This window comes from Pinus tabuliformis, chromosome 5_1 (assembly GCF_031772625.1).
Source record: "Pinus tabuliformis cultivar Carrire ecotype Pingquan chromosome 5_1, CPIR1, whole genome shotgun sequence".
NCBI classification, from domain to species: Eukaryota; Viridiplantae; Streptophyta; class Pinopsida; order Pinales; family Pinaceae; genus Pinus; species Pinus tabuliformis.
Window position 1 is genome coordinate 80,512,355 of NC_142305.1, and position 18,404 is coordinate 80,530,758.

Sequence of the window (18,404 nt, forward strand, 5' to 3'; positions counted from 1 at the left end):
TGCTACAGAGATCCTGAAAAGGTTCGGGATGGGAGACTGTAGACCTATGGCTACACCAATGATCACCAACTGGAAGAAGATTGATGCATCAGAAGACAAGGATGTCGATCCCACCCTATACTGACAGCTCATAGGGTCCCTGATGTATCTGGTCAATACCAGGCCAGATATTTGCTACGCTGTCAACACTCTCAGTCAGTTCATGGTGGAACCAAAGAGGGCACACTGGGCGCAGCCAAACACGTTCTTAGGTATTTACAAGAAACAGTTGATTAGGGGCTCTTATACACCAATGGGAAGGATATCATGTTGAGTGGATTTATTGATGCAGATTGGGCAGGAAGTTCAGTGGATCGGAAAAGTGCCTTTGGGTACTGTTTCAACAATGGATCAGGAATGACCTCCTGGTGCAGTAGGAAACAGAAGTCTGTGGCTCTGAGCTCATCTGAGGTAGAACATATGGCAGCAAGCACAGCTTCGTGTGAGTCCATATGGCTTAGAAAATTGCTGGTGAACCTATTCAAAAGAAATATGGAGGCGACCAGGATCATGTGTGATAATCAAAGCTGCATCAAACTCTCTGAGAATCCAGTATTCCATGATAGGTCAAAGCATATTGATATCTGGTGTCACTTTGTCAGACACTATGTCCAACGAGGAGTTGTACAGTTGAGCTACACTCTGCAGGAGAACAGGTGGCAAATATCCTCACCAAGGCCCTTGGAAAGTCAAAATTTGACTACTTCAGGGAAAAGATGGGGATGGTAAAGAACCCCTTTCAGAAGTACTGTGTTAGCAGCATGAAAGAAGAGGGAGTTGCAGTGCAGATGCAGTGTTGGGAGAAAAGCCCAGCAACTGCACAGATGCAGAGGGAGTTGTAGTGCGGATGCAATGTTGGGATAAAGGACTAGCAGCAGCACGGATGCAAAGGGAGTTGTCGTACAGATGCAGCAGTGGCAGTAGCAAAGTCACGGACAGCAGTACAGGATGCAGCAATGCAGAGGATGTTGGACAGGGAGGCTTAACATCAACACATGGACTGATGCTGGATGATTAGGGTGATACTCAGTGAGGAGTATTACTAGAGAACAGTCCTCGCTAAGAGGGAGTGTTGATTTGGGGTAGCATCGGATGTGCTCTAGCCACGAAATTTGGTGGAGAGGTTGGGGCACATGAGATCTCCATTACCAAGAAAGAGTTTGGGCAAATTCTAAACAGTTCAGGAGATATTAAAATAATTAATATTTTTAATGTAATCCCTCAGTCTAAACTTAGGGAGAATAAAATATTAATGTGTATTAATATGAAACTGTGTTAGAATGGTCCAAAAAACATGGATCAAGCCAAATCTAATCTCAGCCGTTGATTAGGGACTTAATCTCGACCATTGATTTGTCAACGAGAAAAGTATAAGAGGAGGCTTGAGGGCCACTTGGAGAACACACTGAGGGAGAACAATCAGTTCAATTTCTGGAGAGGGGTTAGCTGAGAAATTGAACCAGTGGTCTGGAGAGCAATCAAGAAGCAGCAAGTATGCAACAGAGAGACGGGAGATCAGCACAGAAGCAGAAGAGTCAGAAGCAAGGGCTAGAGGAAGCCACACAGAGGCAGCAGAGACTACGTAGAGCCAGCAAGGCCTGCGTCATCCAAGCAAAGGCTGCAGGAGTGACGCAGAAGGCCAAAGAGGTTGCGCAAAGCCTCAATATGCTGACGCAGAGGTCAGTAGGGCCTACGCCGAGTTCAATAGAAGTGCTGGAGAATTTGTCTATCTGTGGGTAAGCCAGTTTGGCACCTTGTTGTACTAGAAAATTGCTGAATAATAAAATCCTCCCTTGCTGCACCGATTTTCCCACATTGGGTTTTTCCAGGGACATTAGTCCAAAATAGCTGTGTCAATGTGTTGATTCTTGTGCATATGTTTGTTTCTGTATTACGGTGTGATATTTGCAGCAATATTTATTTTAATGTTTGTTGAAGTAATTTCATGAATAACTTATGGTGAAATAAGTAGGAAAAGTAAATCAGTGGCTACAGTGATAGAATTTTCACATGTTCATCGGTTAATGCATTTAGAAAACAAAGATTATTTCGTTATCAAATACCATCTCTCCTAGATCCTGCAATTGACCTTTTATTTGACATGCCTTTGAGAGACATGATGATATCCCTTCATCCTTTGATACCTTCAATTTATGTAGATCAGATCTAAGTGATATGATCTTTTCTATCGTGCTTTTAGAGAAAAGTTCTACTAGCTTATCATATATTTCTTTAGATGTTTCCAGCTCGGCTACATACAAAATGAGGGGATATTTGATAGATTCCTTAAGAATCTTTTGAGCCTTGAGATCTCTTTCCGTGTTTTTAGATAATTCTTGTTCTTCAGATGGCTTGCAGACCTTTCCATGGACATGATCAATGACTTCATTTACTTGGAGGACAATGTCTATCCTTCTTTTCCATACAAGGAAGTTTGATCAATGTTGCACGAAGCGGGAGCGAAGCGGAAGCGGAAGCGGGAGCGCGGAAGCGTCATTTTCCAAAAATCTAGGAAGCGAAGCGTCCGCAGAAGCGTCTGCTATATATATATATATATATATTTATATTTTTTTGCATTTATACTCAAGAGTCAAAACAAACATCCCAAATACCAAATTAATTGTAGAAGACATGAAAACATGCATATTTTTGCATAAATCAAGATAGATATGGCATCCATGATTCCATTGTAGTTACTAGTATGTACAACAATCATCTATATTCTAGCTATTACAAACATACATCAAATTTTTAAGCATATTATAAAACATAAAACATTTAAGCATATTATAAAACATAAAACATAGAGCATATTATGATTTATCTAGCAAGTGAGCAACTGTCAACATTTGTCATGTCCAAAATTCAAATAATAATGTTTACAAAATATGTCACTTGGTCACCGCCAAGCCAAAAAGGTTCAAAATTCAAATTCACAAGTCTACAAGTCTAATGAGTAATCTATGACAAAAAGTAGTAGATTGTGAATATATCTACTAATCTCTCCTCCTTCCACCACGAATAGAACGTGGTGGCGGGCCTCCACGTGGTGGCAATGAAGAAGATGGTGCCTGTGGAAGTCGTGGCACTGAAACTGATGAAGAAGAACCCCCTGCTGTTGGTGTTGAACCATGGAACCTAGGAACCAAGGGACCAGATGGGGGTGGTGGCATATCAACACGGTCATCATCATCCTAGAATCGCTCAAAAAATTCATGCAAAAAAAAAGCACTAGTTAACAAAAAAATTAAAAACATGAATTAGAGAAATGCTTTATAAGGGAAAATTGGAAAATTCATACCACAATGGACATACCTGGAAAAGAGAATCCTCTAATTGCTCTAGTCGCAACACTCCATCCTCCAAATTGGGCTCCTCTGGATTCTTGTCCAGAATCAACAAGTCTTTATTAGACTTTGCATCTTCACAGTAATGGGACAACAATCGCAAGTTGTAATGAACATAAACCAAGCTCTCTGCCCGGTCTAAACTCAACCTCTTCCTTTTAACACTGTGGATGAAAGAATAAGAGCTCCAACACCTCTATGCAGAAGAAGTGTTTACCACCTGTGATAGCACCCGCAATGCCAAACTCTGTAGAAGTGGAGTACCCCCTCCATGCATGTTCCACCACTCAAGAGCAGAAAAAGTCTCTCGATCTCTAATTGCATGCATGCTCCCAAATGGACCAGTGTTGAGCGTATAGTTGCTCACCTGTCTCCGTACCAATGCAGCCTCCTCCTCATCAGGGATTAATTTACTCAATGCAGCCATATATTTTTGGTGAACCTCTTGATCTTGGTGTGGTTTTCTCCTGCTTCCCCCCCAGGTGCTGGTGTTGAAAGCCATGATGGATGATAGTATTTAGGTGTCAAAACATATGCTAATGCATGCAATGGAATATTTAGCATTTCCCATCGGTTTTGCACCTCTACACGAATATAATTGTACAAGGTGGTATCTCTAGGCTCAACAATGTCTTTAATCTGCCCCAACATGCTATCCATTTGCTCATACACCTCCCCAATTACTGGTCGATCTGAATCTGCAAACTTGATCATGTAATAAATTGGTTTGGTGAATTGCAAAATATATTTAACCTGTGACCAAAAGTAACTGTCAAGAACAGTGTCCTTGACTGCATTAGCACCATCTGTGTCAGTGTTAATTTCATCCCATGTTTCAGCACACACCAGATTAGTTAAAGCTTGTCTCACCTTCACTAGCCGCCTAAAGGTGAGGTAATAACTAGCAAATCTTGTCTTTGCAATTTTAAGCAATTGCAACTTGGAGTAAGTGCCATAGAAGTAGTTTACCCTTGTATGCCCTGTGATGAATTTAATGAGCTGCTTCCCTTTCCTGTAAACCTCAGCAATCCACCCACAATCTTTGTGTTTCACAATATCATGCATCAAAAGGTTCAATGTGTGAACCAGGCACCCAGACCAAAAGATGTTTGGATGAGTACGCTCAATAATTTTTCCTGCTGCCTTACAATTTGCTGCATTATCTGTGATCACTTGAACCACATTATTCGGACCAACATCTTTGATTGATTTCAATAGGAGATCTGCAATGTTTTGTGCAGTTGCACTGATGGAGGAGGAGTCATGACATGCAATAAATACTGCACCACTAGAAGAAACACCAAGAACATTTATCAAATGTTGGTTTCTAATATTTGTCCACCCATCTGATACAATGGATACCCCAGAATCCACCCACTCATTTGTAAAACGTGTCAAAGCTCTTTGAACCTTAGCTTTTTCTCTTTCTAATAACACTGTTCTAGCTTTCTCATAGTTGGGGGCCTTGTATCCTTTTGGGGCTTCATTGATGCCCTTTACCATGTCATGCCAATAGGGAGAGCGAAGCACATTGAATGGTACACCGCAAGCACAAAGAAAACGGACTATCTTTCCATCCACATCATCCCTCCCAGCAACATTAAGGAAATCCCCTATTGTTCTTCTACCTCCAGAGGTTGCAGAAGTACCATGAGGAGATGAGCAACTACCAAATTTAGAGGTTGCACTTGATTCAGAATGAGTTTTTGGTTTCTTGTTTTTTTGTTGTGCAGCCATCTCTATTTGGATGTATTTTCTTCTTTCTTCAGTTGAAATGTTTGGGCAAATTTGTACCCCCACAGAACCCTTTTTTTCATCACTGTCCAGCACCCCACAAAGATGCCTCCTCAGACGGGTATATGAACCACAATATGGTTTTCCTCCATGACAACCATGAGGGCACACAAATTTGTAAGATCCACCACCCTTTACCCCATCAAGTTTGGTCACATAGTTCCACAAGGGTGTTGATGTACCTTTCCCATCTTGTGCTTCAGTGTCCCCTTCAAGTTCATCCCCTTCCTCTTCAAACCCTTCCTCCTCATCATACATTGGGTCACTACTATTAGGACCATCACCAATGTCCTCTTCTGTTTCTTCCCTTCTATTCTTCACCCTTGCCATCATTAAAACCAAGAGTGGAATGATACATAGAAGCCAAAAGAACACCATCTTGGAATATGGATATAGGTGGTGGACAACCTGTAAATAAAGGAGCAAGTAGAAACAATGGGAAAGAGTAAGAGAGGGAGGAGAAATATACAAATTTTTTTTCAAAAAAACAAGGGAGTTTGGGGTTTGAACTTACCTCTTTAGCTCTTGTAGATGAGGTCCTCCAAGCTCTTGCTCCAAGCTCCTCCTCCTTCTCCTAGCTCCTCCTTCTTCACTCCTCCAAGCTCTCCTCTCTTCTCCTCTCCTTTCCTCTCTTCTCTTCTCCTCTCCTCTCTTCTCTTCTCCAACTCTCATAAACTCAAAGTGAGAAAATGAGGAATGAATGGGGGCTTTATTCTATTCATTCCTCACCCTAAACTCACCCTAACCCACCCCCTCATTGCTAAGTTAAGTTAACTTTAAAAAAAAATTAAAAAAAATGAGGTATTTTCCCTTGCCCGCGCGGTTTTTTCGGAAGCGCTGCGTGAAGCGCACGCTTCCGGGCCCGAAGCGTGGCGCTTCGGAGGCCCGAAGCGCCATCCGAAGCGCGCTTCGGGGCCCACGCTTCTTAAAAACCAGGAAGCGTTTTGAAAAAACGGAATCGCGCTTCGGATTTTTTGGAATCGCGCTTCCTGGTGCGCTTCCGGAACGCTTCCGTACGGAGCGCGATTCCGGCCTAGGATCCGGGGGGGGGCGCTTCCTGCAACGTTGAGTTTGATATCCCAACCAGCTTTTGGTTCTCTTGGAAACATGAATTTATTTTTACTAAATTGGATTATAATAAAATGGTACGTACTTGTGAAGATCGAATCTTCAACTTGATGATGAACTTGTTTCTTCTTACTTCGAATCTTTTAAGGAGATTCTTACTTCGATGAGGGAAGACTACCTCCTTTGAGATCTTTGCTTCAATAGAGAGAAGATTGCCTTTCGAGCTTCCACTTCCTTGGTGATGTATGATTTCTGGAGTGCTTCTAGGGTTTCAATCTTTCATCCTACTTTCTTCTTGAAGATGATTTCAAGACTCTTGCTTGGAGTATTCTTCGATCTAGGGTTTTGGTTTGATGAAGATCTAGATCTCTTGCTTGGTGTTCTTTGACTTGCTTTGATCCTTCTTTGAAGTTCGATTCTCGTGTGTCTACTTGCTTTGATTGCCCCTTCTTGTCTTCAGCACCTAAGCTCTGATACCATGTTGAGAAATCTAGGGCATTCAAAGTTACAAGATTTCTCTGCTTGATAATTGCTTGTGATATACTTTTACTTCTTAACTTATAATCTTCTCTTTGTTAGCTTATTAATGTGTTCTTCTCATCAAGACAATTACCAATATGCACAATAAAAGACAAGTGACATAGTATGTAGGCTTCTCAGCCAAGGCCAAAACCTCTCACCTCTTAAGAGGAAATCCCGATCAAAATTCTTCTTCTAAATCTTCAATTGATAAGTACCAAGACCATGACATAGACCCTTGACTCTAGTATCCTCCAAAGAACCTTGATGCTTTGCCTCTTCCTTTCTTTGCCTTTCTTCTTGATCTTGAACTGCTCTCGTGGGCTCCTTTTATAGAACCTCAATCTCTATCTTTCACTGCTCCTTCTTGACATCCCTTAGAGAATCTCGATCTCTAGGTATTTACTGGTTTCTTGTAGAGAAACTCGGTCTCTAGATCTCTACTTCGACTTTTCTAGAAGAATCCCTCCTTGTTGCCCCAGAAGAAACCTCTCCTTCGCTTGCCCAAAGGAAAACCCTTCTTCTCTACCCCAGAAGAAAACTCCTTTGCTTGCCCAGAAGAATAGTTTTCACATACCCAGAAGAAACTCCTTTCTTATCCTTCCTTCGCACTTCTCTTTGCAGTGCTTTCTTCGCACTTCTCTTTGACCGAAGGCTTGTCAAGTTGCTTGATCGAATTATGTTTCTTTAGGTGAGATTGAGTTGGCTATATATACACTTCTTTATATGGCATTTCGGCCGACATGATAGTTGGAGTTAGGCCGACTTCATCTAGAGAGTTCTTCCATCTTTGTAGGCCGACTTACATGTCATTATGAAGACCAAACCTAGTTACACTTTGCAACATATTGGGCAGATCTTCTCTCTCTCTCTCTCACGTGTGGCAAAAGGACACATTTTCTGGGCAAATTGCAGGACCGAATTTTAGGACTGTTGCAGGAGTTTGACCAGTGTTGAAGCACTTTGACTCATCCTTTGACTGCAATTTTTGTGGGAAATTTTCGTCAAGTCGTGCAGTTTGGCACAAGAACCAAGAATTTCTGGGCACTTTGACCACAGGGTTGACCGCAAAGTTGACCGCAGAGTTGACCAAGTTTGACCATAGTTTTTAGGACTATTTTGGTCTGACTTTGACCACCTTATCAGGTTGAGTTTGACTAGGTATGACCGAGCTCCAAAGAGGAAGATTTGTTGCTACGTTGAGCATCTTTGACTTTCTGGTTAGGGCTGAAGTTGATTGCAATTCACTGCAGATTTGACAAGGTTGTTTTGACTTGGATTTGGCAAGTCAACTTTGAGCCTTTGCACTCTCTCTCTCTGCTGAACATTTTCATATAATAATAAGAAGAATTGATCAAAGGATTTTCCCCACGTTGGGGTTTTTCCCTGGCATCTGGCAAATCTAGTGTCCTCTTGTCTTGGCTTGTCTTCTACATTTTATTTTATGTTCCATCTACAGTCACTGTTAATGTGATTTATGGTTAATGTGATTGCTATTGGAAAACTAAATTTAAATTGTCATCGGGCTTCTAAAGGAACTTTGCAGTAATTGCGCTAAGCATAGAACATACCATTGTTAACTAAATTTAACAATATAGCATGCAAGAGTGCACATAACCAAAATAGCACCGAGTGCAATCCATCTCTAAATCGAAAATACATCAGAAAACAAGCTCCACATGGCCTTTAGCATCCAAAAAAAATTATGCTATAACAAATACCTACATATTAACAAAGTCATTGCCTATGTTGGGATCTCTATCATCAATATCACCCTCTAAGCATTAAAATAAGATAGAAAAAGCATAGCATGTCAAGTGAAGATTTTGTTTGAGTGATGAGTACTTTTTTTGGTAGGCTCATGATAGAGGAGTTCGACAACAAATGCCACTAACATCAAGGTACAAAGAGGGCTTGGTGCTCTTGATTAAATACTAGTTCCATACCCTTGTACATGACAAAATCCAATGTAGCGTCGGAATCCCCCAAATCCTGATATCCTGGAAATCTGTCAAGTCTACTAGATTTTGAGTGAGATCTAAAATTCTACTTTATGAAATCCAACCAGGTCAAAACCACTCTCAAACATCTTGAGTCATTTCATGGTAATGTTAAAAATTTAAGTAAAAGGATGAAAATGAAAGATAAAGGAGGTGGTCTATTTTACTTTAAAATTTTAACATTGCCATGAATTGCGTAGCATTAGTAGGGAAATAAGGTCAAATACTAGGCTTCCCCTGTCATAAATCATTGTTTTTTTGAAAAAGAGAACTATGTTCAAAGGGTTCGTGGCAGAAATGTACAAAATCGGCTGGTTCAGTATTGAAATGGTTGGTTCAGTGAAAAAAGGTCGGTTTGGTAATGGTTCAAATCACCGATCCGAACCAATTTTGGCCTCAAACCAGGCCGGTTCAGACCAGTTCAGTTCAGTCCTGATAACACTAATTGAAGCTGGTTGGTGCAAAATCAAGGATTTGAGGAAGAGCTAACTTGGTACTAGGAGAAGGACTTGGTCTAAGGTTTGGGTCTTTGTATCTCATTTGAAGCAGATTCTAGGGAGAAGAATTTCCGAGTTTTCCACTTGGAGGAGTTTTTCCCTAGCTGAGAGCCTAATATATGTGTCCTCTATTGTTTCTATTACTGTTCTTGGTATTTTTTGATGAAAAAGATCTAACTAAAGAACATAAAGAAGATAAATAAGATTCACAAGCATATCAAGGTTAAGGAAAATAAGATTAATAAGTTGCCATTATCCATTTTCCAAAAGTTTGACATAGGCTACACTAGCCCATACACTGATAATCACCTTTACATAAGCAAGGCTCCTTTAATACCATGATTTGCCCCAAGATCCATCCATAATCTGTCAATCCTATGCAGGACAAAGAGACCAAGGACTTATCCCAAAGGGACAAGCCATGGTCAACCATCACAAGGTCTAGGTCACCTACTTCAATTACTCACATGGTTGTTACAATGCTTTAAACTTGTGACCTTGGGCTTACAATGGTGATAAATGCAATGTGAAAAAGTATGTGCACCCCTACTAACATGGTGCTAACAATGCCCATAAAGAGATCTAATAAATTATCCTTTGGAATGCTCTCTACTCTAAGACTCAACATTTGAAATTGATGAATATGCTTCGTAATTTGACCACTTTGCCAAAGATTTTTTAATTGACTAAAGAAGACACAATATGGGAAGATTTTTTTAATTGACCTTTGGAAGTCCAACATTTCTTAGGGATATCCCTTACCATCTATCCTCTCTTGGTATTTATCCCTTGGTCACCAATTTGATCCCTTTGACCCTAAAGACACTCATTTGGGTGTTTCCTTACCTTCCGGGTTTCGATTGGGGTGCAAACCCTTGATTGGGTCAACATAGTTACTTAGAATGCCTTATTGCAAGTCTATACCAATCCAAATTCATTTAGGTTTGCTATTTACAAGGTCAAATGAATCAAATCTTCCTTAACCTTTCCCACTCTCAAGGTGCTAACAATAATGCAACTTTCTAGATATATCGTCATTTTCTATTGCGACCCATGTAACAGGGATACTATTTTGGAGGAAAACTTCGACATGACTTCAAAAATTCATGGCACACAACCAGAACTTGAGGTTTGAGTTTTCCATGCAGGTATTTCAATCTCAGAGTCATTTTCCCATACACTTACACCTTGAGGTCATTCCTTTGCCTACTACCATTTAATTCCTCTTTCTAAAGTCTCTTCAATTCCTTGCCCCTCTTACTAGCCTGAAAGTACACACTCAGATTGGCATCAAATATTGATGTCACTTCCTAATTCTATCACCAAGCTCTTCTCTAGGTTTCAATTGTCTTCTCTGATACATTAACAAGGATCTGTTGCTATTAGCTTTACGCAAATCTTACATGCTTCTTGTCTCATCCTAGGGCATTTCAAAAGGATTAGTCCTCTCATACTTTGGATAGTAAAATTGTACATCAATGGAGGTATCAAACCCTTTTGAGGGCACCTAGCTCTCCGTTGATTATATATTTTTATGTCACCATACATGATACTCGCGTTTTATTAACGTGCACTAGAGATTAGTGCAAGACTGTTTTGAAAGAGGATCACATTGCCTATAAGGACCATTTAGGAGGTGGAACACTCTTAAAGACCTGTTGCAACTCTCATCTTCATCCCAAGAACCTTCAAAACCTACAAAAGTGCTCATTTTGGTGGGTTCTTTCCTTTCTCCTCTTTTTCATATCCAGCATTTAGTTTAACTAGTCCACTAAAGGAAATTGACAATTAACCCTAGTTAACTTGCAATCATTGGTTAATTTTTTGTTCATTACTTGTTGGAAACGCTAACTCAAGTACCCTTATTAACCTAGAGCCCCAAATAATTAATTAAGATCAAAACACTAACCAATCTAGAGGACTTTCTCTCTTGTCCTTTATTCCTCTCTCCCTCTACCCTAGGGTTTATTGGTTTTCCCTAAAATACAATGGTGACTCCACTCTTTGTTGAAATATGGCAACAAGAATATTCCAATTTAATTTGTCCTTGAATTAAATTGTGAATTAAAATCGAATTTAATCTTAATAGCTACTCGAAAATAATTAATTTATTTATTTTAAATTAATTAGTTGGAGAAATTCAAGTTAGAAGTCTTTCTGAAGTCATGCAAGAGTTATCCCTTAAATTAAGCAGATAAGATTGAGTTATATTTGAGTTGTAATTAATTAACTCAGTTTACAGAGTTAAGTCCAGTTCAATTAGTTCCAAACTAGTTGAGGAACTAATAGTGAGTTAACAGTCAATTGATGCATTAATGTACTCAACTAGTGCTACTCCAGTTAACTGAAGATTCCCTCATCAGAAACTCATACATGTCTATTCTGAGAAAAAGATAGTTGAGATTAAAGTTCAAGGACAGTGTACTATCAGTTGCATGTGTTTTCTCATGGATAAAACTCATGCATGCAGTCAAGGATTCATCCTTCAGGATTGTGCAGTTTTGAAGGTTGGTTTTCCACTTGGTAATAGGCTAATCATCCACAAGGAACATCGCAAGGAAATAGGAGCTTGGATGGCAGAGAGGAAGGCTGGAGAGAAGCCAAGATTGCCTGTGAGCATCTGTGAGGATTGTACTGAGAGCTGGCTAGTTGTGAGAGCTAAGGCTTTGTATAATTCCTATGTATTTCCACCATGTATGATAATACAATAGTGTGGGGTTTTTAGCTGAGGCTTTCCCCAAAGTATTTTCATGTGTATTGTGCCATTGATTCTTCTTCTTCTGGTTATATTGTTCAGCTCGATCTTTAAGCTTCCGCAAATTGATAGTAGAAGTAGGTTATAGTATTCTGCTTTGATTTATATTGCATTATCAGGTTAACCTACACAGATTTTCTACATGGTAACGGAGCTGTGAACAATATACGTAGAAGATAATTCGAAGTTTGAAGTTCAGGGTCGCAGGTGCAAATCGAATTCATATCATACTTCAAGGTTGGCCAATGGCATTCTATGGCTTGAGACTCAAGTATCCCTTGGAAGGTAGCTCGAATTACATAGCATGGAAAGATAGAATGGAGGTTGTATTAGAAGACAATGACTTGAAGGAATTCATTGATCAAGAAATCCCAAAGCCAACTTCAACTAATGCACAAGAGTTGGCTGAGTGGAAGAAGCCTGTGGCGAAGGCGAGACGGATCATCCTTGAGGGAGTGCGAGACCATATTGTCTCGAGTCTCCATGGGAAGGATACTCCATTTTCAATGTGGAAAACATTGAAGGACCTTTACCAGAACAGTAGCGACCAGAGGAAATTGGTGCTCAAGGATAAGCTTCGAAAAATCAAGATGGAAAAGGGCGATACTATTTCCACATATCTCAACAAGCTCACCACCTGCGGAGATGAGCTTGGCAGTGTGGATATAACTACTGCCGATGATGATATGGTGAGCCTCGCTCTCCTTGGCCTTCCAAAGAGTTGGAATAGCTACCAGGACTCTGTGAATGGAAGGGAGAAACTGTCGGATTGGGAATGACTGTGGTCGGATCTTATTTAGGAGGAGCACACGAGATGGTTTTTCATCCAAGAATGATGATGAAGAAAATCTGGGCTTAGCAAGTAAGGCAAGGAAAGGGAAGGGGTAGGCTTCCCATTTCAAATCGAATTCTTCTCATGGAGGGAAGAAGGGTGACATGTCTAAAGTAAGATGCTTTAATTGTCACAAGATGGAACATTATGCGACTAATTGCCCATTGAAGAAGTCCAAGAAGGGAACCTCGGAAGGATCAGAAGGTGAGGCATTAGCCTCTAAGTTCGAAAGGGACTTTACCCTCATCACATGCATGGTGTCATCGATGATGGGTTGTGTCTGGTATCTTGATAGTGGAGCCTCATTCCACATGACCGGTGATAAAAATTTATTCAATGCCTTGGAGGAGAAAGACCTCAAGATGCACATAGAGATGGGTGACGACAGAAGGTATTGTGTTTCAAGAGTGGGCACGGTTGCTTTTCAAAAGGAGCATGGAGCTCCTCTCACCTTGACAAATGTGATGTATGTGCTTAGACTGAAGAAGAACTTGGTATCGGTCGCGATGTTGGAGGACAAAGGCTACGATGTTGTCTTCAGTAAAGGAAAGGTGTTCCTAAGATACATAGCCACGGGTCAGACCAAGAGGATTAGGATTCGAGTGAAGAATCTCTATAAACTAGAGGTAGATGATTGTGCAGCATTGAGTACGAAAGAAGAATTGGTGCAAAGCCAAGACATTGGCGAGTTGTGGCACAGGCGGTTGGGCCATTTGCATCATGAGGCTTTGAAGATAATGCAGCAGATATCTACAGGACTTCCCAAAGGTAAACTTGAGCAAGTTGACACATGCAAAGGTTGTACCTTGGGAAAGTACACCAAGTCTTCCTTTCATGATCGAGACAGTCGAGCAGAGGCTATCTTAGAGCGAGTTCATACTGATTTGTGTGGACCATTCTCGACGGTGTCCACACCAAAGCAAAGGTATTATGTGATTTTCATTGATGACTATTTTCGTAAATGTTGGATTTATTTCATGCAGAAGAAGGACCAAACCTTCACAAAGTTTTGTGAGTTCAAAGCTTTGGTCGAGAAAGAGTTAGGGAAGAAGATCAAGGCCTTGAAAAGCGACAATGGTGGAGAATATGTCTCTCAAGAGTTGAAGGACTTTTGTGCAGCGGAAGGAATTAAACGAGCCAACGCCACCTCATAACCCACAGCAGAATGGGGTGGCCAAGAGGAAGAACAGAACTATTGTAGGGGCAGCACGGGCAATGTTGCATGACCAAGGCCTACCACTTCACTAGTGGGCTGAGGCATCCAACACAGCGATCTATTTGTAGAATAGAAGCCCGCATCGCATACTTGGGATGAAGACACCAGAGGAAACTTTCTCCAGTAAGAGACCAAATGTGGGTCACTTCAGGATCTTTGCCTCATCGGTATATTGCCATGTGACAAAGGATGCACAGAAGAAGCTTGAGTCGACAGTGAAGTTGGGGATATTTGTGGGGTACACTGATACACCCAACAACTATCGAGTGTACTTGCCTACCAATCGGAGGACAGTGGTTCGCAGAGATCTCAAATTTGATGAGCAGAAATTCATGCGAGTTTCCCTTGAGAGGGAGCTCCAACTACAGGCTGTGGAGGAACTGTTGGTTCCTAAGGAGGAGGAGCCTTAGACTGATGCAGAGCAGCCACATGTAGAGGTTCCAGGAGTGGAGACATCCACTCAAGCAGAGTCTTCCAGAGATGGACGGAAGCGCACAAGAGAAGTTGACAGATTGTTGGAGGATGCGAGAGAGAATGTGAGAGCACCATCTTCTCAGCGCAGACAGAGGAGGTCACCTGAGAGGTACACTGGATACATGGCCCTTGCTGGGGAATGTGTTGAGACCGAGCCATCTTCCTTTGAGGAAGCAGTGCAGCAGCCGATTTGGGTTGATGTTATGGTGGAGGAGTATGACTCCATAGTTCGTAACAGTGTTTGGGACGTGGTTCTGAGACCGAAGAACAAGTCAGTTGTGAGTTCCCGTTGGCTTTACAAGGTAAAGCAAGCTGCTGATGGTAGTGTGGAGAAGCATAAGGCAAGATTTGTTTCCTGTGGCTTTTCACAGGTCGAGGGGATTGACTATGATGAGACTTTTGCTCCTATCGCAAGGTACTCATCTATCATATCTATGTTGGCACTATCAGCACAGATGGGTTGGAAGATCCATCAAATGGATGTGAAGACTGCATTCCTCAATGGCCAGATTGAGGAAGAGGTGTACATAGAGCAGCCGGAAGGTTTTGAGACCTTCAATCGTGAGTCGCATGTGTGCCGACTCAAGAGAGCATTGTACGGGCTGAAGCAAGCACCTCGTGCTTGGTACACCAGGATAGACAACTACTTCACCGGGTTGGGCTTCACAAAGAGTGAAGTGGATGCGAACCTGTACCACATCATGGTGAAAGGTAAGTTGTTGATCATCGTACTTTATGTTGATGATCTCATATTGACTGGTGATGATCAGTTGATCGTGTCTTGCAAGGAGAATTCGAGATGAAAGACATGGGTCTCATGCATTACTTCCTTGGCATGGAAGTGTGGCAAAAGGATGGCGAGTTGTTTGTGTCTCAAGGCAAGTATGCCAACGAGGTACTCAGGAGATTCCACATGGAGAAGTGCAAGCCCATGATGACTGCTCTAGCAGGTAACTGAAAGAAGGAGGTTGCTACTTCAAGAGAAGTGGTACAGGCTACTGTGTACAGGCAGCTTGTGGGTTCACTAATGTACTTAATGAACACACGACCAGATTTGTGCTATGCGGTGAACCAGCTGAGTCAAGAGATGGTTCAGCCTACCAAGATGTTTTGGAAGGCGGCAAAGCATGTATTGAGATACCTCAGAGGCACATCTCAATATGGATTATGGTACAGACAGACAGAGGGAGTGAAGCTACAGGGCTTCACTGATGCAGATTGGGCAGGGAGTCCATCAGATTGGAAGAGCACATCAAGAGGGATTTTCAACCTTGGGTCAGCGGCAGTTTCTTGGTACAGCAGGAAACAGAGGTCGGTTGCACTCAGCTCGGCAGAGGCAGAATACATGGCTGCAAGTCAAGCAGCATGTGAGGCCATCTAGATGCAAAAAATCCTAGTTGGTTTGTTTGATCAGAGGATGGATCCAACTGTGATCTATTGTGATAATCAGAGTTGTATCAAACTCTCTGAGAATCCAGTATTTCATGATAGGTCCAAGCACATCGATATCCAATATCATCATCTCAGAGACTCTGTAGCGAGGAGGATCATGTTGTTGCAGTGTATTTCGACAGAGCAAGATGCTGACATTTTGACAAAGGCATTGTCAAAGTGTAAATTCGAGTTCCATAGAGACAGGATCGGGGTGGCAGATAATCTCTTTCTTGTTGAGAGGGAGTGTTGAAATATGGCAACAGGAATATTCCAATTTAATTTGTCCTTGAATTAAATTGTGAATTCAAAACGAATTTAGTCTTAACAACTACTTGCAAATAATTAATTTATTTATTTTAAATTAATTAGTTGGATAAATTCAAGTTAGAAGTCTTTCTGAAGTCATGCAAGAGTTATCCCTTAAATTAAGGAGATAAGATTGAGCTATATTTGAGTTGTAATTAGTTAACTCAGTTTACTGAGTTAAGTCCAGTTAAATTAGTTCCAAACTATTTGAGGAACTAATAATGAGTTAACAGTCAGTTGATGCATTAATGCACTCAACTAGTGCTACTCCAGTTAACTGAAGATTCCCTCATCAAAAACTCATGCATGTCTACTCTAAGAAAGGCCTAGTTGAGATTAAAGTTCAAGTACAGTGTACTATCAGTTGCATGTGTTTTCTCATGGAGAAAACTCATGCATGCAGTCAAGGATTCATCCTTGAGGATTGCGTAGTTTTGAAGGTTGGTTTTCCACTTGGTAATAGGCTAATCATCCACAAGGAACAACGCAAGGAAATAGGAGCTTGGAGGGCAGAGAGGAAGGATGGAGAGAAACCAAGATTGCCTATGAGCATCTGTGAGGATTGTACTAAGAGCTGGCTAGTTGTGAGAGCTAAGGGTTTGTATAATTCCTATGTATTTCCACCATGTATGATAATACAATAGTGTGGGGTTTTTAGCTAAGGTTTTCCCCAAAGTATTTTCATGTGTATTGTGCCATTGATTCTTCTTCTTCTGGTTATATTGTTCAACTTGATCTTTAAGCTTCCGCAAATTGATAGTAGAAGTAGGTTATAGTATTCTGCTTTGATTATATTGCATTATCAGGTTAACCTACACAGATTTTCTACACACTCTTCCTTGTTAGTGATGTTTGCAGAGGGGTGGCTATCCATCCTGCCTCTTGCACTACTCATCATAGTGTAAATTTATTCACTCGTTACAATTTTCCTCCTTTGCAGGAGGCTTTTCAGAATTCTGTAAATTATAACTTGGTTTTTGAAGAAATGTAGTAATTCAAAGAATAATAGCAATAAGAATAAGAATAGGCAAGTATACATCAATAGTGACAATCAAATTTTAAAATATCAAGATAAAGTACAGAAGGAAAGGGTGGATAAACAATATTCCCTCAAATAAAGAAAAAAGACAACTGCAAAGGCTGTAGCAACAGGTGCCAAAACAAAAGAATCATGATAGCAAAGATCTTGTAGCCCAGCAGAAACTGCTTAAAATAATTCTTAGCTGTATTAATTAACCTAACATGCAGATTACTAAAGTAGCATAAAGATGGAAAGCTCAAAACGTTACCCAAGCGGAACAGTGCTTTGCAACCATAGATGTGTACAAGCTGAATTACTATCTGCCATGATGTCAGCAGCAGATATATTCTGCTCCTTCAGCGTAAGAGGTGTCATTCCAGTAATATTTTCAATTGACCTAACTGAAGGTAAAGACATAGAGTGCAATCTCGGTAAGGCTGCTATACTCCCATCCTCAATGTCCAATATCCCTGTTCTTCCCTTCCCTTCAGAAAAGTTCATATATGAGTTTATACATGGGGTAGAAGGTGTGGAGTTCATAGATACCACAGATGGCAGTGATGCCATAGAAGCTGGAGCAAGAACTGTCAAATTTAGATTATCCTCTGTTAAGTTTGTTGCTTGAAGGGTTAGAACCTGCAGCAGGCACCAGAAAACGGCTCACAACGTGTTGAAGGTCACCACAGTATACAACTTTTTAAGTAGTACTCATTAACACCTTACAAACTTTAACAGAAAAGATTGCAAGAAACCAAAATATGTTGTGCATTTATGTATCAATTTCCATCTGTGCTGCCATCTGGATGTATTTCTTCAACGCTCAATGTATGCTTACTTTTAGTTCTTGCTCAGCATATTATTATGACTAAAAGGTTTATTCACAAATGAGGTAAACTATAATAATTCCAAGTCACCTGTGCTGAAAGTTGAGAAATGGTGCCATCAGGACCAACTGCAGGCTTTGACATTTCAGACTCAACAGATACCAAAAGGTCTCTTGGTGTGCGAGGCTGCCACTGGGTAGAATGCTTGAAATAAATTCTAGATTCTGCAAACAGCCATCATATGCCATAAATTATCAACTGAGAACTCTGGAATCCTG

At 40.9% G+C, this 18,404-nt stretch overlaps 1 protein-coding gene across 3 annotated transcripts in view; it reads right to left on the reverse strand.

Annotated features, from left to right (window-relative positions):
* LOC149163530 (heat-inducible transcription repressor) overlaps nt 1-18,404 on the reverse strand; it is a 250,116-nt gene that overhangs the window by 25,686 nt on the left and 206,026 nt on the right. For all 3 annotated transcript variants that reach the window (XM_089431769.1, XM_089431767.1, XM_089431768.1), the window contains exons 8-9: nt 18,217-18,350; nt 17,571-17,938 (exon numbers count right to left, since the gene is read on the reverse strand). In XM_089431769.1, the coding sequence (XP_089287895.1) occupies nt 17,571-17,938; nt 18,217-18,350 (502 nt within the window). The remainder of the gene's footprint in view (nt 1-17,570; nt 17,939-18,216; nt 18,351-18,404) is intronic.